General features: G+C 45.7%; 1 protein-coding gene across 20 annotated transcripts in view; it reads left to right on the top strand.

Moving 5' to 3' along the window:
• The window catches only part of Cacna1c (calcium voltage-gated channel subunit alpha1 C), a 659,151-nt gene that overhangs the window by 537,749 nt on the left and 101,590 nt on the right, over positions 1 to 19,812 (top strand). For all 20 annotated transcript variants that reach the window (XM_037204209.1, XM_037204213.1, XM_037204211.1 and 17 more), the window contains 4 exons: positions 359 to 385; positions 8,105 to 8,265; positions 9,243 to 9,468; positions 18,914 to 19,121. In XM_037204209.1, the coding sequence (XP_037060104.1) occupies positions 359 to 385; positions 8,105 to 8,265; positions 9,243 to 9,468; positions 18,914 to 19,121 (622 nt within the window). The remainder of the gene's footprint in view (positions 1 to 358; positions 386 to 8,104; positions 8,266 to 9,242; positions 9,469 to 18,913; positions 19,122 to 19,812) is intronic.

Below are 19,812 nucleotides of genomic sequence, written 5' to 3' on the forward strand. Positions count from 1 at the left end.
TCCTTCTGTCTGCAGGAGAGACTTTCCATTTTCCATGGCTTTCCTCAAGGGGTGTTGTGCTTGGCCCTTCATGGAGTTTGTGGGCAGATACTGATCCTCTCAGGACTGTGTGCTGTGCTCTCCAGCAAAGGATCACCCACGCTTAGAAGATATTGGATTTGTAGATGTCAGCTGGGCCAGCCACATTCAAATACACAAAATGTTCTTTCTCTGTAGCATTATAACTTACCCCACAAATCCTTCCAGTGCCCACATGTCGTCCTGGGGAACCCCAAATTCCTTGGGGATGGTTAGACACTCTTGGTGTGGACAAAAGTGAATATGTTGTCTTTGCTAATATTTCCTTTTACTCTTTCAGCCACCGGATCTCCAAGTCCAAGTTCAGGTGAGTGAGATGCAAACGACCCCTCTTCCCTTCTGTCCCTGTCGCTTGATTCCCAGCTACTGTGTCAGATGGCCAAGGTAATTCCTATCAGCTTGGGTCCTTCTGGGGCTAGAACTGCTTCCTCTTGTAAGGGTTGAAACTTGGGTTCTTTTGGGTAGGCTCTGAGTGGTGTCTACTTCCTGTATAAGATAAAGTCAGTTAAAATAAATGTGCGAACATTTGTTACTACTTGGCATACTTCACAACTTTGAGGATTACAGACAGAATGTAGATTCTGCCACTGCTTTGAGACAGTATCAGAAGCTTCCAGAATATCCACCCTGTGGCTTGCTTCTGCCTTTACCTTCTGCACGTCTGCACAAATACTTTCATCTACATGCAACTCCTTGTAGGTTCCCAAATTTCTATGTTCTCTTGCACACTGTGACTTTTTGTGGGGCTTTTCCTCCACAGAAATCACCATCTAGGTCTCTGTCTGGAAACATCAGACTTGTCAATCCCCTCAAAGGTAATGGCATCTGTGGCACCCTTGGCACAGCACACTCCCAACAAGACTAAAATGGTCTTCTTATCATCCTCCACTCCCACAGGTTTTGTCCCACAATAGTCCTAGCACTTATCATATCATACTCTAGCTATTGGCTCAAAGGCCTGTTGCCTCTGTTGAACTTTGTCTGTACACTGGAGTCTGCTCAGTGCCTACCTAGCTACCCCACGGGTTGCCTCTGAGAGCTCCCTGAGTGCTTAACTGGTTATATATGTAGGATGGGAATGTAAATTTAACTCCACAAACAAGACTTAGACACAAAAAATTTTGGCCATTTATTTTTCATAACATAGTCTTGCCTCCCAAGCCTCATCACATGTGTAGCAGGAGTATGAGTAATTCTAAACTAGTTCAGCCAGGTGTTTACCAACAGTTCCTGGAGGTCACGAGTGCAATTGCTCAGAGTTCCTTTTCCCCAGCTTCGGTCTAAGGTGGATCTGGATACCCAGGAGGTTGGGAAGAACTCCACAATCCCAGAATCAGAGCTTGGTGAAAGAGGTCCTGGAGTTCTCACGAGTCTCTTGACTCCTGCCAGTTCTGATACATGGGCCAGCCCGACATATGGCAAGTCTATCTAGTTTAGACATCCACCACTACAGGCCATGTCATGTGCCTTGTGCCATACCCCTCCAGCCTTGAAATCCCCACTTCTGTTCTCTGACTCCCAAGCTCTCTGATCACTGTCCAGCTCCCTGAGCCTCTCCTTGTGACATTAAGGTGTTTCTAAGCGAGTCCCTCTAACCTCATGGCATTCGACACCCAAGCATGAAGATTAAGTGAGGACTCCGGTACATGACACTGGTCCAATTCTGACATCTCCTTTCTCCCATGTTCCTCTGGGACTGGAAAATACATACTTCTTTCTCCCCTATTGTTCTTTCAAACCAAGGCCTCCTTAGTATAAAAATCCAGGGTCAGATCTACCAGTGCTGGCATTTATTACATAAAAGAGAGCTCTAAACACAAAAGAATCCTCTCTAGATCTTCATTCTTCATCTTCTGCATGTAGAGAAGTAGCTGGTATATAATAAGAATTTAATAATATAGATGGATGGATGGATGGATGGATGACCTGGTCTTGATAAGATGTAGACTTGACAGACATTCAAACAAATGTCATATTTGACAAGTACATGTTACTCTGAACAGTTCCACAGCCCCCACATAGTAATAGTAAAGAGATTAAATTTTACAGTGAAAATATTTCCTAAATTCTATTCTCACTCCATGCAAATGAGGAAACCATAGATGAATGAATGAATAAACACAATCTGGAGACTTGTGGAGAAGATCCCATACTTTGTGGACACTCATGAGTTATCAGGAGACTCTAAAACCTTCCTTTTGCATTGGGTAATCCACAGTGTCAGGTATGTCCTTGAAAAATTACAGTCTTTTGATCCTTGGGACTTTGTCCACGCTGCATCTGCCAGCCACAGGGCTCTAATTGCTTACTTTGGGGGAGGGGTGCTCTCTCTCTGCATTTCCAATTTAAGGTAAGTACAGAAATGACCTTGTATTCACAAGTGGCTTCTTGTCAGTGGGTTGGCACAGTCATTAAAAACCACCTGTAGAAGATCCCTGAGGCTTAAAGAAGCCCAGAGTCACAGCTCAGGAATAGGCTCAGCAATCCTGCAGGACAAGTCCTGGCTCGTGTGCTGAACCTGTTTCTGTGCATACTTTGAAATTTATTCTAGTGGCCATGTCAAGGAAGTCCAAAGGAGCAACAGGAAATGCAACATTTTTATTTAGAGCAGTGTAATGAAAACACTGTCATTTCAACTGAAATTAATATAACACATTTTAGTGAGATGGTTTGTGTTCTTTGTTGCACTAAGACTTTTTGAAACTTAGCATGTACCTAACATCTACTGTATATCTTAGTTTGGATTGGCCACATGTTGCTAGTGTCTGCCACCCAGACAAGGGGACCCTAGAAGTCCTGAGCAATATCACAAGCAGCTCGCTAACCTAGATCCTTCAGCTCACTGATGGTGTCTGGTTAGGCAATAGCTAAGGATGGTAATGGATTGAAAACACTTGCAGAATTATCAACATTTCCCAAATAGTTCTCTCAGTTGGGAAACAATCTAATAATGACAGTAATAGAATTGGAGCTTCAAATTGCCCTGTTTTAGGTGCAGGACTGGATGATACAAAGTCATGGTTAATTTTGAAAGAATGGTTGAATAGAGCTTGCAGGGGAAAAAAAGAGACAAATTAGATGATGCTTGGGTTTTTTGATAATTCAGGTTATCGTGTAAAGGAAAATAAAGGCTACATTTGAGACTCACTGTGCATCAGTGATCCAGAGACCTGTTGTAGTGTTTCCTAGCATAACTATGCAGAATTCAGAGCAAAGCTCATGGGGTTCCAAAATGTGAGGGCTATCAGGCCTAGTCTTCAGTCAGAACTGCCTCCCACGTCATTGCATTTCTGCTGTGCCAAACAACTAGGCACACAAGTCTGCTCCAATCTCTAGATCCCATTTTTAGGCTCCTTACTCATAAAAGAATTAAATGTAGTGGATTTTCTCTGCTGCTGTCTGTTCCTGGTTCTGTGGAAGATGGAAACTTACTCCAGCAATAGACAGCCTGCGGTGTCTACTGTTTCCATGTCTTAGACTTGTCAGCATAGGCATGCCGAGAGAAGCAGTTTAGGAGCACTGTCCTTTCCCCTTCCTGAGGCCAGGGCTTTTTAAGCCTTGCCTTTTTCAGGGAGTTGGACCTGGGGCACGTCTCTCTGTCATGTCTCATACAACCTATAAGCCAGCATCTAACTGTGTGAGACAAACTGTGCTTAATACTATGGTAACAAAATAGAAGACATGGTCCCGACATGGTCCCGCCCTGCCTCTTGTGGATCTGATTATCTCAATAAAGAGTCAGGGGTCGAACATTAAAAGTTAACTGCTAATAGCAGGCAATGGAAGTCCTCTCTTAGGGGAAACCTCTCTGGATACCCCCGTGACCACGTAAGATGTGGCCTAGGGACACTATTTCAGAGTTCCCCAGCATGTCATATGTTCGCCTGCTGCTGTGCCCTGGCCGGCCTTTGTGCTGAGAAGGACTGGGTCTGTTAACTGTTGCTATCTTACCTTGTCCATAGCAGCTCTTACATAAGTGTTTCTGACTGCACAAACCAAGTGTGTGATGTAGACAGGCTTTGCAGGGAGGCCAGGGCTAGAAGAGCGAGCAGAACGTCCACTGCAGAGAAGCTGGGGTTTGAGTTGAGCCCTAAGGATGAGCAGGACCTAGAAGATAGGACCAGAAGATGGAAGCCTTCATAGTTGGGAGGGTATTCTGTGTTGCTAAAAAAAAGTCAAGGCCCTGTGCTGGGGGTGGGGTGAAGATAAGATGAGCCAAGGGAGAGGGAGCAGAGCACAGCGCTACAGACAGTTAGGTACAGTAGACACGTTCACTTCCATCCTTCTCGCTCCTGCCTCTGTATTTCTAGAGTAAATGACTTCCAGCTAATGCAAAGAGAACATGAACAGCAGACAAATTTCTCCTCCCTATTTTATCATTTAATTTCTATATCCTCTATGCATATGTAAACACACAAATAAATTTACACATTCTAATAAACTATTCATTTATTATATAGTAGGAAGTGTTGCCAGGAAACCAGCTGTCAAGCAAAACTACATTTGAAGAGTAGATGTACAATTATCTTTAAATACTTTCCCTGGATAGTAATTACTCCCATCCCTGCCACAACCCAAAATCCATGTAACTCTCCAGAATGGCTCTGTGCAGTAGCAGCCACCTTTAAAAGAGCTGGCAGAGAACTGTTCTATACCCATGGATGGGCCTGACTTTGTAACTATCTATGTCCACTACTAATAAACGAGAGAGAGGCCGTGGTTTAATTCTTGGTATTAAACTGACTCCAAGTCAGTTTCTACCTACTGTAGGTAAAAGCAACCTTGATTGCTTTGTAGTCTGCATGGCAATTATCAGTGGTCTCTGCAGTATGGGATTGTGTCTATTTTAAAATGTATCTTTGCAATTAATATATGTTTTTAAAATTGTCCTATAATATTGATAATCATAGGAAGAAATAGAAATCATAGTCCTGTATTATCAGAACAGTTCTGATAATACAGGACTATGAAGTATCAAGTTCTGGCAAATATGAAAGGCCACTTCCCATTACATCCACCTGGGACTCGTTGTCCTAGCCACTTGTCCCTCTCCACATATCCCCTATCCTCACACTTGCATGTGGCATGGCTAGATGTTTCAAGCACTGTGGAGGGCAGACTAGTGTCTGACTTGCGTGGTGTCTCTTATGTGCATAGTGAAGTCCCCTAAAGCACCAGCTAAGCTGAGTGTCCCCCGCAAAGCTGGGGCCTCCAGTGAAGGATGGATCAGGCCAGAACACTGAGACTAATCCATCTGTCCTTCTGCTTGTAGGCCCAAAGCCAAGTTCCCCCTGGTAGTTCTCAGGGAAGAATTCAAGTTCTTAGATTGCCTCTGGTTCTTCCATTCTCACTGTAGAATTCAGTTAAGCCTTGGTAACAGGATTTTCCATGGAACAGTAGAGAGAAAAATGACAGTGTTAAGAGACATAGATGAAGCCAAGCTGCCCCCAAAAGGCATTGTGTGTAAGTGAGGGAATCATTCAATACCCTAAAAGGCAGTGTGAGTAAGTGGAGGGAACCATTCAGTACCCCAAAAGGCAGTGTGAGTAAGTGGAGGGAACCATTCAATATCCCAAAAGGCAGTGTGGGTAAGTGGAGGGAACCATTCAATATCCCAAAAGGCAGTGTGGGTAAGTGAGGGGAACCATTCAATATCCCAAAAGGAAATGTGGGCAAGTGGACAGAGCTATTCATATAGAAGTCTGTCTCCTTGGGACCAGAGAATGCAATCTGTCCTTGGCATGGAACTGGTGATGTTGAAAAGGTCTCTCTTAAGGAGTAGAGAGCTGAATTTAGGGACAAAGGATGTAACATATACAGCCAGTCCTGTACCCCTTCTGGCATGCTTGCATGTGGTTCTGTGTGATGCTGAGGACCATTCATGATTCTTCAACTGATGCACCACCAGCACAACTCTGCAGAGGAAATGACTAAATTTTTCTATGATTATCTCTGGACAGAAGACTGCAGATATAGAATATTGACAAAGACATATTCAGAATGTTGGACTACAGGTCAATTTCACTGCCCTAAAATAGAAGGCTGGTTTTTGCATCCTGGCCCAGGACAACACACACTAAGAATTTTATTCAAGTATTTCTTACTACTTATTTTGAATCATGCTATGATATTTTCATTCTGTTCCTTTTCTCAGTGCCAATCATGGCCTATCAGCTGTTTCGTCCACTCATGGGCAGCAGAATGAGGTTTGCAGGTCTCTGCTGCAAGCAGGTCCCACATGCTTGCATAGAGGCCTAGACTAGAAAGGGACAACTAGAAATTATCATATGGAAATGAAGATCCCTGTGATTTTTGCACCAGGGTATGGTCTCACTTCCTCCTGCCTTCTTTACCACCGGAGCAGGGACTGCATGCCTGATGATCTTTCTGCCTTCCTGCCCAGCCGCCACCCTGAACCACATTCCAAGCTAAATGCACTGCCCTTCTCCCGCCCCTCCTCCCTTCCCAGAGCACCCCTCTCTGGCTTTTGATTGGCTGTGGGTGCCACACTCCCAGACCACCAGCTAGGCAGTTTGGCACCCTCTTAGGACGTTTCTCTCCTCTTGAATTCCAGTCTCCTGTTGACTCTATTTCCAGTCTGCTGTATCCTCAGTGTTTTTTTGTGCCACTAACAAAGTTTTTCTTACATCATCACTAATCCAGATAGCTGGGACTGTCTTCTTGGTTCCACCTTGAACTGAAAGCTCACCATGTGTCTGTGTCTGTTGATGTCTGGTTTCTGAAATAAAATCTGATTGTGTGGGTCTCCCTATATTGGGTCTTGGCCTGGCCATGTGTGGTCTGACTCTTCCACACTTCTTTATTGTATTCCAGGCAGCTGTTAAAAGCATCATCCTCTGAATCCCCAGCAGAGCTCTGTGTTGTGTGTGTGTGGTGGGGAGGAGCACTGAAACCCTCTGTCATAGATCCACAAAATGGGAATGTCTCTTTGGGATTCCAGTGCTATCTTTTGGGTATTTGAATGTACCTAGCACCCAGTTAATCAGTTTTCAATCAGATTGATTTGGTGCTCAGGTGAGGTAAGAGGGGAGGGGTGGCTGAGTGGTCATTAAAGCTTTCCCAAGTCATTCTGCACATGGCCACACTCAAAAGCCACCGACAGTCCTTGACCAAGAGCACTGAGGAATACTGTGTGACGATAGTTGAGCTCTGTGTGTGTGTGGGGGGGGGGGGTGTACCATCTTTCTAAACATAAATTTTAAATGTTCATTGAGTTCTTAACAGATGCTAAGAGCCCATGAGTGTAAAGAACCTCTGCTGTAAATCAGCCTCTTCTTCTGCGTGGAGGGGTGATACCAGTCCAGTGGAAGGGGTGGGGCTGGGGGAAGCATCACCCCACCTCTTGCCACTCTGTATATTGGACAGGCTGCTGAACCTCAATGGCCCTTAGTTTCCTCCTCAATATCATGGTAACACATGCTTGACAGAGATACTTAAAGACCTTTGGAGAAGCCCCGAGACAGTCCTAAAATTCCAAGGCCACAGAAGGCTGTATTCATGGTAACCATTCACCACTGCAGTCACCGCCACCAGCACAGTGACTAATTCCCCCTATGCTTGCCACACTATTTCTGATAATGCCATTAAAATAAGTTAAAAAGACTTGGGATCTCCTTTCTCTTTCAGTAGCAGAGATTGAAACCAAGGCTCGTACACACTTGGCTTTACCACTGAGGTATATCCCCAGCTGAGAAAATAAAAGCAGCTCCCCTTGTTGGGCCACGTCAGCCTCATGCCAGATGGCATATATGGCATTTGATGCATGTTTACAAGAATCCTGTGAAATTATCCCTGTTCTTCCTAACCAAAGCTTTAAAATGCAGGATAGAGAGACCCAAGGCCACATAGATAGCCAAACAGCTTGGTAGAGGTCTGACCACACCACTACCAGGTTGTGTAGTAAGGCCAGGCCAGTGACAGGTGAGATGTCACCTCGTGTGCTTTGGGTTGGCAGAAGTCTAGATCTCCCAGCCAACCCCATCTTTCCCTCCTTGCCCTTTTCCAGCCGCTACTGGCGCAGGTGGAATAGATTCTGCAGAAGGAAATGTCGTGCGGCAGTGAAGTCCAACATCTTCTACTGGCTCGTGATCTTCCTGGTGTTCCTCAACACACTCACCATTGCCTCGGAACATTACAACCAGCCCCACTGGCTCACAGAGGTACAAGGTGAGCAGCTCCTGGCTTTGTGCTATTCATTCTTGCTAACTCAGCCCTGGGTCCTGGGGAGGGACTAATTATTGGGGGGGGAGATTGACAGTTAAGCAGCTGGTGACTACTGGTGCCATGCTGGAACATCCGACCGAGGGCCTGGAAGCTTGCAGGCCCCGTATTAAAATCCAGGCCCTTGTAATAAGCAGATATGACCCTCAAGCACTGATGTATGTGCCTCTCGACATCCCCCCACAGCCATAGTCATCATTGAGTCCCAGTAGCAGGACAGGCGCTGGAGCTTATCTGGCTATTTCAGACCCTCAGCTGCCAACTTCCCAGAAGCCATTTTCAGTTCCCCTGGCCTTACTCTAGCTCCAGGTAGCTTTCCCCAGACCATAAGAAGATAGACAAGAAGCAAACAGAGCCTGCACAAGGGACAGTATCCCCAGAGGCTAGCTAAGACCCTTGTCATGCCTGGACCCCTATGAAGACAATCACAACTCATGTCTAAGTATCTCTGGGGAGTGAGGCAGATATGGTTCAAGCATGGGGGTCCTGGGAGGAGGTCGTCTAGCGGTAACAAGGCACAGGACAGATAGTGTGGTCTCAACTTTGGCTATTGGCTTGGATGGGTCACTGACCCCTCTGCACCGGCTCTCTCATCTCTAAGGATTGGGTTTAATAAAATCAGCACCAAGCCTCTCAAGTTTCTACGGGGACTAAGGAAGGCAATGTATGCTAAGCCTCTAATGCATGGTAGATGCTCAATGCAGGGTTATCATGACAAGAATCTGGACCTGACTGTTCTTTCAGAAGTAGCTGGGGGAGGTCTCATGGGAAGGAGGGAAGGGGGAGGGGAAGGAGGGAGGGATAAAGGGATGGGTCTTCTTCTCCAGCCATGACAGTGACTGTTTTATGTTTTTCTCCCTCCCCTTCCTCTTTGCTCTTCTCGGTCCCTTGCTTGAATGCCACCCCTGTCCTACACCTGCCAGACACAGCCAATAAGGCCCTCCTGGCGCTTTTCACTGCAGAAATGCTCCTGAAGATGTACAGCCTAGGCCTGCAGGCCTATTTTGTATCCCTCTTCAACCGCTTTGACTGCTTCATCGTGTGTGGGGGCATCCTGGAGACCATCCTGGTGGAGACCAAGATCATGTCTCCGCTGGGCATCTCTGTGCTAAGATGTGTACGGCTGCTCAGGATCTTTAAGATCACCAGGTGAGTGGCTCCTCTTCTCCCTGTGGGGGTGGGACTCGGGAGAAATCTACTGGAGGTCAGAGAGGATGAGCCTGGATGCGGGAAGAGCTGCAGTTTCTGGAAGGCAGCCTCTGATCGTCTGCAGCAAGGCGAGTTGTGGTCCATTTGGGTGGGATGCCACTCGGAAATGCCTCTAGCTCCAGACTGCTATTTCAACTTGGTTGCATTTATTCTGCTGGGTAACTGGAAGTCCAGAGGTGGGTAGCCAGGTGGCTTTAGGAAACCATCAGGGACTCGGTCACCTCCTGTCCTTGGCTTGACCAGCATTGGTGTTGATTCAACTGTAGGGTACATGATGGCTTCTGGACATTGAGGTATTATCAGTTCTAGAAAAGCAAGGAAGGGTTTAGTCAGCTTCTTTGCTCCCCCAAATCTCAGGCAGACCTGTTGTTAGAGATGCTACTCCAAACCAACAGGACAACAAGACAGGAAGTGTAAGGGAGGACAGAAAGAGCTGGGGGCCCTGGCACTCTGGGTGTGTGTGGGCTACTTCTCTCAATCCCGTGACCAAAAATCCGACAGGAGCAGCTTAAGGAAGGCAGGCTTTGTTTTGGCTCAGAGTCCATCCGGTGGGAAGGTGTGGTACCCAGAGTGTGGGGTGGCCCGGCACAGTGTGTCAGCAGTCAGGAAGCACAGAGGGACAGACGCTGTTCTCAGCTTATTTTCTCCTTAATCTTCTCTGTAACTCCAGCGTGTAAAAGGGTGCTGCCCACCATCAAGAAGGCTCCTACCCCCTTAGTTAAGCCTCTTTGCAAAAAGCCTCACAGATAAGCCCAGAGGTTTGTTTCTACGTGGCTCTAAATTGCCCCAAGTTGACCGTCAAGATTCCACAACGTGTGGTAGAAATGGGCAACGGATGGTGCAGTTGCTGTGAAAAACAGAGCTGCCGCTTCTCAACGAATTAAGAATAGAATTACAAAGTGCCCCGAAACTTTACTTCTGGGTATTTACACACAGCATTAAAAGCCAGGTCTTGAAGTGATGTTTGTACACTCATGTATATAATGACATTATTTACAAAAGCCAGAAGGTACAAGTGCCCCAAGTGTCAGGTGAGTGGATGAAATAAAGGTAATATTTACATCCAACAGAATATTACTGAGCTTTTAAAAGAAAGTTTTTATGTGTGGTACCACATGGATAAACTTTGGGGACATTATGCTGAGCGAAATAAGCCAGTCACAAAAGACAACACTGTTTGATTGTACTTATTTGAAGTTCTTAGTCATAGCATCAGAATAACAGAAAATAGGACAGTGCCTGAAGGGAAGAGAGAAACGGGGATTACTATTTAAAGACTAGAGTTTCAATATTATAAGATGGAAAGAATCATAGGAATGGATGCTACACACTATGAATATACTTAATATCCTTGAACCGTAAGCTTAAAGTAAGTTTAAGGTTATATGTGTTTTAACACAATTTTTTAAAAAATGGAGGAAAATGGGCTGCTGAGATGGCTCAGTGGGCAAAGGTGCTTGCTGCCAAGTCTGACAGCCTGAGTTCAATCCCTGAGATCCACATGGCAGAGTACTGACTCCTCTAACTTCCATACATGTGTACCTGCTCTCTCTAAATAAACAATTCATTTATTAGTTAAAACTTGAGGGGCAGCAAGATTGTCCAGAAGGTAAAGGCCTGGCACCAAGCCTGAAGACCTGAGTTCGATCTTTATAAACCTCGTGGTAGAGGAAGAGAACTGACAGTGGAAGGTTGGTCTTTCACTTCCACATGTTCACCTTCCCCGCTACAAAATAAATAAATATGTATACTTTTTTAAATGAAAAAAAAAAAACTCTTCCAGAAATCTCATCAAGGGCTTTTCTGGTCTCATTGGCTGTTCTTGCTGTTAGGAAAGGCTGAGAAATAGGTCTCTCTGGCAGGCATGGGTTGCTACAAATGCAGCAGAGATGGCCAACTCTGCGTGAAGAGGGTAGGAACTATACCTCAGGGGGCTTTGATCTGGCCATCCACACACACACTGTCTGTCCACTGGCCCATCCACAGACCGTTACCATTCTCACAACAGGGCAGGCAGAGCCTCGGGAAGAGGGTATAGCAGGAATCCAGGGAGTGGGCAGCCTGGCCTGCTGAAATCAGTTTACAGGCTGACATCATCATCTTTAAACCATTTTATTAAGATTTAACTTACATGCCATATACTCACCACTTTCAAGAGTACATTTCATTTCTCTGTGTGTGGATTCAGAGTTTTGCAACCATTACCACATTCTGGTTTGAGAACATTTTCATCATTCCCCAAATAAACTTGATACACACTTCTCCCCCAACCCTGACTCCATGGCCACTCCTCATTGTTCAGATTTATCTATTGTAACAAATATCCTGAAAAAGAAATCAGAGAAACAGTAGCCTATTGTGGGCATATTACATTCTGAATGTAATAATGAAAGATGTGGTCATTTGTGTCTAGCTTCTTTCACTTAACTTAGTGTCTTCAAGTTACATCCAGATTTTAGCGTGGCTCAGAGCTTCACATCTGTTCTTGGTGGATAATATTCCACTGTATAGCTACTCATGTTCATCATAGTCATTCCTCAGTGATGGGCATTGCGTTTAGTTAGCTACTTATGATGCCTATATTAACATTTGTGACCAGGTTTTTTTTTAATAGAGCTGTATAGTGTTCATTTTTTAGGAATGCAACCTCTGGGTTATTCAATAAACCCTTTAAGATTTCAAGGAATAATAAATTGTCTTTTAAAGAGACCAGACCATTTTACATTTTTAGCAGTGATGTACGACTTAAGGGTTCCAGTTTCGCCACTACTCATACTAATTGTTCTCGGTTTATTTGTTTGTTTGGTGTACTTTTTGGTTTATTTGGGGCTTTCTACTTTTTACCTATTTTCTTCTTAAAGAACAGATGGTAGTTTACATATTTATGGAGCACAGAGTAACATTCCAATATGGGTGTACAACATGTAATGATCGGATGACGGAATGGAGCACATAATCTTACTTTAAATACTTATGTCTTTCTGCTAAAGACGTTCAAAATCCTCTCTGCTAAACACTTGGAAATGTGCAGTTCACTGTTGTCAGCAGTTGTTCTGCTGCGTGTGAGAAGCATCAGAGGTGACTGTACCTTCCACTGCCTGCTGTGATCTGTTCTCTTTCCCCCTCTACCCTGGCTGCTGCCTCGCTGCCCTGTTCTCGGTCATTGAGATCAGTGTTTCAGGCCCAACCTACAAGTGAGCCACGTGGTACTTTTCTTCCATGCCTGATGTACTGTAATATCCTCCAGCTCCCTCCACAATACTGCAGATGACACAGTTCTATTCTTCCTTGTTTTGACCATTGCTTTTCATAAAAGGATGAGATTGACTGGGAAAACACCTGAGAGCCTCACAACCCCATGAGCATCATTTCATAAGAACCGTTGAGATACCTATCTGGTTGTCAGTAATACATAATACATATGTGTGAAGTGGTCTACTTACAAAAACAGATTTAGATAGGGCTAGCTGGAAGGAGTCTTTCAGAACTTCTCCAGATAGAAGTCCCCAGCTCCTTAGGAATCTGATTTCTGGGCAATCTTTGGAAATAAGAGCATTGAACCCCTCTCTTGGGTTGTGTTAGGAAATGAGAATGGAGACTTGTGCCTCCAGGTCAAGGACGTGTGTCACAACTCACACAGGGTGTTCCTCTGAGTGAGTCACCAGGCCCTATGAGACATCCTAGCTGTCACTGTTCTTGTCACAGTTCTCTGGGCGGCCATCTGAGATCACAGTATTGTTGAGATTCCAGTGAGAGGCACTTGGATTTCAGTTCAGCGATGCCAACCATTGTCTTCAGTTCAGTCAGTGTTGTTACTGTTATTAGGGGAGGTCAGTGAGGTCATGAGAACTCAAGCATGGACCAGGAACTCTGGCCATTCCTAAGGATTTCAGCAGCTCAAACAAGACACTGCTCACACTGCACTGTTAAGAAAAAAAAGTGTGACTAGTAGCAAAACTTTGTGAGGTAAACTCCTAGAGAATTGAGGAGAAATATACTTGCTTAATGGAAGGACAGCACACAGATGCCCCATCTCCAAGCAAGGCTGGCAGGACCACAGTGCCCACACCCAGCCCATGTTCTAAGCATTTCAAATCTAAGGTTGGAGACAGGTTCACAGGGAGCAAGTGTCTCCCAGCAATCTGCACTCTGCACGAATAGCCTTTCTTTGATTACCTTACCACTGTTCAGATGTGGACATCTGAATGTATGCATCTCCAGATGATTTGAGACCTGAAGAAGGAAGCCCCACTTAGACAATGGAATTATTCTGTTTCTGGATTTTTTGAGGCCTGAAAATACTGCTAGTTCTTCTTGCATGGGGGCTATGGGATGCCCTCTGGTCAAGCCAAACTTTAAAAAATTGTTTCTTGTTGGTATTTTCACAATGAGAATACACAAATTAATTAAAAGGAAATCAATGGGCAGTTGCTCCAAGATGTTATGACAGTATCTAGCAGTGAAATTCCTTTCCTAAACAAAGCTGAAAAAACAAAACCCAACCTCAAACATGGGCCATGTGAGAATTACTGAAGAGGCAGTGAAAACTTGAAAGTTAAAATAGTGTTTGTCAGACCCCAGGAAAAGCAAACACAGTCAGCACCATCTAACAAGCAGTGTATGAATGCAGTCCTTTAGGTCCTATCTCGGGACTCAGACAACAAGACAGCCTGGCGCATCGGCTCTGCAGCTCACTGGGGTCCAGAGGATGTTGTGAGAGATGGGCCTGCCATTAGCTGTCACCAGTGTGATACTTAAGCAGTGCAACCTTGGACAAATGACGTAACTCTCTGTACCCAGTTCATCTGTAATCATTCATCTGCTCATCCTCTCTTAGGTCATTGAGGCGGAGCTGCTCTAAAGGATGTCAGCATTGGGACTACCCTGTCTAACCCACACAGTGCTGTAGTGCATGTTAGCATCTGTTACTGTTAGCGTTTCTACTGCATTTGTTATAAACCAAAATACTCTTCTAGTCCCCTGTGCCTCCCCTACAGCTGCCTCCCATGCTCTCAAATGTGTCATTAGGCTGACTTAGGAAGACACATTCACCCTAAATCATGACCGCATATGGGGTGCCCAAAGCCCTATGTGGGTGCCACTTGCAAATCCTCCAGGCTATAAAGATCTCCAAGTCCTTGCCCAGAGTCTTTACCAACCCCCCACCAGACCCCCCCAATCCTTCCAGCTTTCTTTACTACCTTCTAAAGCCCTCTGCTCAGGAGCCCATGAGGCCTCTCACTTCCTTTAAGGCCACCAATAAATAGGAATCTGGTGTTTGTGAAGTTCCCAGGCAAGAGTCTATGGAGAACATGCTCAGACCCAAGAGCCACATGCTTTCATTTGGGGGAGGGAGGGAAATTACTCCCTTGGGTGGTAACTGTCACCTATAGGAGCTTAAGAAGATGCAGTAAAGATTACTTGAATGTACCTCCACTCAAACCCTATCACATTTATGATTTGGGGGTGGGGGACAGTCAGGTAATGCTGAGCACCTCTGGTCTAGAACCTCAAAGAAACACCTTCCCAAAGCCATCCCAAGGTCAAGACCAGGCAGTCGTGGTATCCTGACCAAGTCTTCTTCTCCATGCAGGATGGAGAGGACAGAGATGGGTACCAGCAGGAACTGTGCCTTGAGCCCAAACTGTCCTAGACCCTAACCAAGACAGACGAGAATTCCTTATGGCTCCTTCTGACCAATCAGATACCACTTTATGCTCCTGTCATACCTCCAGAGTCTGATGCATCCTCAAGGACCAAGGCTTAAGTTCACTGCAGTTTTGGTCCAAGGATGCCCACTGCTGGGGTCCTTGTGGCAGGTCACAGGAGAAGAGAGAGGCTGTGCTTGCCTACTGCATATTGCCTTACTTGATTCTCGTCCCGCATATTGTCTTACTTGATTCTCATTCTGCATATTGCCTTACTTTATTCTCGTCCCTTCCTTTCTGTTCTTCCGTCACAAAGCACTGTGGTACACTCTTAAAAACACTCTTCCAGCAATAGGTAACTTGCCACCAAAACTAAGAGAACATTTCCCCTGCTCACCATAAGAATGGCTGGCAGGCTACCTTCAGTGGTGACCCTCTCTGGAACAGAGGAATCCGGCGGAACACTGCCAAGCATCCTCCGCAGTTAGTCCTGTTGTTTCCACTGTCTTTTATTTATAGCAACCTCAGGGCTGTTTGACACCAGCATGAAGGTAAAGGGCTGGCCCCCAGCTCTTAGAAGCAAAAGATTTCTGAGCTGAAAGGTTCTAGAGAGTCTCAGATCATTATAGAAGAGAAGGAAGAATTCTACAGAGGCCCAAATCCCGAAACAGATGTCCAGAGGGGAGAGAGATGTTGACAAAGTGTCCCCGAACAGAGAGCATTGAGTCAACCCTAGAGACTGAGGGAAAAGGTTAACAATAAAGAATTAATGGCCAGTGAACAAAAAAAACTGAAGAAGGCCAGTGAGGCAGAGTGAAGAGGAGAGGGGAGGGGAAGGTTTAGGTAGAAGGGAACTGGACCATCTCAGACCCCCTCAAGTGTACCACAGTTCAGGAAAAAGCAATGAGCCGGTGGATGGGGACAGGTAGACAGAAACACACATTGGAGAGGATGATGCAGTAGGAGAAACACAGATGTCCAGTGATGAGGATGAGGCATAACTGTAATTAAAGAGGCAATTTATCTGGTAATCAAAAGAGGTTTATTTCTGGGGTAACTTACAATCAATAGGGGTTGGTTACAGGATCCGGGAGAGATAAGGTACCATCCAGTGAAGAAATCTGGCTTGGTCTGCCATCCAGCTTCTAGGACCAGGAGGTATCCAGAAGGGGCAAGCATATACGCACCTCGAGTCTTAAGAGGCTCCCTCTCAGCCACGCTGCAGGGGCAGGTCACAGGCAGGTGTGGCAATTACCTGCTGTCACACCAGGGGCAGTGTTTCAAGGTCAAAGCTGGAATAGCTACTCACTGGAGGTCCCAGCTGTGCTGTGTGTGGACTCCTGTTTTGACCACAGATGTTTATGTCTCCCAGGTTTTCTATGAGATCTGCAGATCTGCAGCTGGAGACCTAAGTATTTGTTCTCCAAAGTTCTATTTGTTGGTGTGTGGGTCTGTGTAGTTCATGGTTTTGATCAGTTAGGCTAAAAGTTGATACGTCATTAAACCTTCAGGCTTAGCACCAGCTAGCTTCCTGAAAAAGACTGTGGTTCTGGAGTAGGGGTCGTCGTCGTCGTCGTCGTCGTCGTCCTGTGTTCAGCAGTTATAACCTCGAGATGTAGATTGAGAGGGTTTGCAGGCCTGAGGGCTTCACCTATATTGCCAGCTACTGAGTACCTACAGATCTCATCATGTTGCCCTTGGTGGAAACCAACCCCCCACGTGCCCACTGTCAGCTGGGCTGGGCTCACACAGCCAGCTTCCTCACCTCAGAACCACACTGGTGTTCTGTTTTCTAAATCACATTTTAATTTTATTTTAATATAACATTTTATTAATTCTTTGAGAATTTTGTTCATGTATCGAATATATTTGGGTCATAATTACCTCCTTCTCCTCTCCTAACTCCTCCCAGATCCACTTACCCTCTGGGGTTCAGAGTCTCCCTGGCTGACTCCCTGATGACCCCATGCCTCCCAGATATGGCTGAACCTCAGTTCAAGCCCAGGATGCTATTCCCTCACCCCTGTGTACTTCATGACTTTCCTTGACTGTTATGACCTTCTGTGACAGTTGAACTCGGTCTACATACAGACACTCTCCACCTTGTATAATTGGACATTTAATAGGCTCCGACGTTGCTGGTTTCTGAATACCAGTTTGTTGACAAGCACTGCATTGACTGCTTTTGAATTTCTCAAGCCCCAGCATCAGAGACTGTGACTTCATGGTACCTGTGGGACCTGAGAAGAAGCATTTAGGAGTGGTTCACATCTGAGCAGCTTTTGCTCTCCAGCAGGTTATGAAGAGCTGTGTTTCAAGTGTAATGAGGAAAAAGTTCCAAGCCCAAATCTTTCTCTAACTTCTTGCATTAAGCAGATCATCACCAACTCTGACCCTCTAGGGACTCCAGGGAGCCTATCACACATCAGGGCTTTTCAGAGCAACCAATCCTAGCATAAAGAACTGACATCAAGTTACTGTGAGGCTGAGGAAAATGAGGGAAATAGATTATGGTTACACACAGTTCAGTTTTGGGAGTGACTTTGCTGATGGAAGGGTGGTCTGGAGGGGAAGCCAGGCCAGTTGGAGCCTATAATTTGATTCAGAAAAAAAGAGCTGAGTTTATGGATTGGGACAAAAATTACTACATCTTTGATGTAACAGACCTGTTATCTTAAGACAGTATCAAAGAGCCGGGGGCATCTCCAGAGCCAAGGTCTGACTGTAAAGGCCAGCATGCCATTCTAATGGTTTTATCTCTGTAGTTTACTGACAAATTGTGCAAGAAAAAGAAACAGCAAGGGTTACTCTGGGGTAATTATAGTGAATAAGACTTGAGATGGCCATGGTCATGTGAAGTTGAATCAATGATCTGGGTTGTGGGTGAGGAGCTCTGCCACCAGAAGGTGTCACCCTGGTGGGCTCTTGAAGAAATGCTTACTCCCTATGGTCACTGAGCTGATAAACAGTAAACAGAGGCCCAGAGGACTGCCTGGAGAACTCTTGCCTGGAGCTGTCTCCAGTAGAGTGATGGGTCAGTTGTAATCTAAAATTATCAGAATCCTGTGGGTTCTTATTGAAACTAAAGCTATCTGGGCCCAGACAGAGGATCAGAATTTCCAAAGGCATGACTTTTACAAGCTGACCACCATGACAGGGAAGTTGGGGCCATCACTAAGCTCTGCCCACTCCTTCCCCTGAGTAATACTCTTCCTATCTCCCCAGGTAGCTGCCCCTGCAATCTGCTCAGACTGGCACTCTTGGAGAGGGGAGTTTTTTCTCTGTTAAAAACCACAAGGGTCTGTGATGATCATAAACTTAAATTAACCGTGTGACAGATAGAATACTGGGGCACTGTCTTGTGGAGAGAGAGAGGGAATTATCTTCCGGGTTACCTAATGAGGATGTACACACTCCTGTTATCTCCATTTCTTTCCAGACAGGACGGCAGGAGAGCGGGGAGGGGCAAATGACTTGTCCCAGGTCTTCAGCAGCTGGTAGAGTGGGTGGGAATGTCTGGCCTCTGAGCCCCCCTCCTTAGTGTTGCCTCTTACTGATGCTGAATTTGTAACTCCGCATCTTGATTGTGAGTCCTTTCACACCACTACCCAACCCAGAAAAGGGAGTGAAGGGTCGGCAGAGAATGGAGCTGTGCGTTAGAGCCAGCAGGGGCACACAGGTGAGGGCCGATGGAGGGCAGCAGAGGACAGGCAGCTGAACTCCGTGTCTGTCCCCAGGTACTGGAATTCCCTGAGCAACCTCGTGGCGTCCTTGCTGAACTCAGTGCGCTCCATCGCCTCCCTGCTGCTGCTCCTCTTCCTCTTCATCATCATCTTCTCCCTCCTGGGGATGCAGCTGTTTGGAGGGAAATTCAACTTTGATGAGATGCAGACGCGTAGGAGCACATTTGACAACTTCCCGCAGTCACTCCTCACTGTGTTTCAGGTATGGACACGCTGCTGCCATTCTCACTGGGGGGGAGGGGGGATCGTTCAGTAGTGAAGTGGGAGGTGGGCAAGAAGGAGCCTTGAAAAGGTGGGGTGGTGAAAGCAGGACCCTCTCACTGGCCGTAATGCCAGCCTAGGTCATCCCTGGAAGGTCTTCCTATTGCTTCTTGTCTCTCAACCTTCCAGGGAGCTGCATAGATGGGTAGACTAAGGATGTAACAATCTAATTGACCGGTTTAAAAATGTTTGTGTGGCCATGGCACCCATTAGCCAAAACAAACAAACAAAACCTGTATGAATACACAAAACAGAAAGAAAAGTAGACTGACCTTGTGGGGAGGTGGAGGACCTGCCTTTACTCTCCAGCATCCTTGCCCAAGCATCCTTACCACTGGAAGAATTACAGCTGGTCCAGGGTTGTGCTTTCATGAATGTTTCAGCATATGACAGCTAGAATAACATGTATTTGAGTTTCAAAATAAACTTATTTATAGATAAAGGGGAACAATCTGTGTATATTTTATATTGCTTAAATCTTAATGATGGTACCAAATGGTTATGTTTAACAGGCGTGGGCATAGCCAGTCACTGTCCTCGTGATCATATTTGCCTGGTCCTGCCACCCAGGGAACTAATGGCAGCCGTCTCTTATACTATATGTGAAGAGCAACATAATGTGTTGATCACAA

The sequence above is a fragment of the Peromyscus leucopus genome, chromosome 3, assembly GCF_004664715.2.
Source record: "Peromyscus leucopus breed LL Stock chromosome 3, UCI_PerLeu_2.1, whole genome shotgun sequence".
In the NCBI taxonomy this organism is placed as follows: Eukaryota; Metazoa; Chordata; class Mammalia; order Rodentia; family Cricetidae; genus Peromyscus; species Peromyscus leucopus.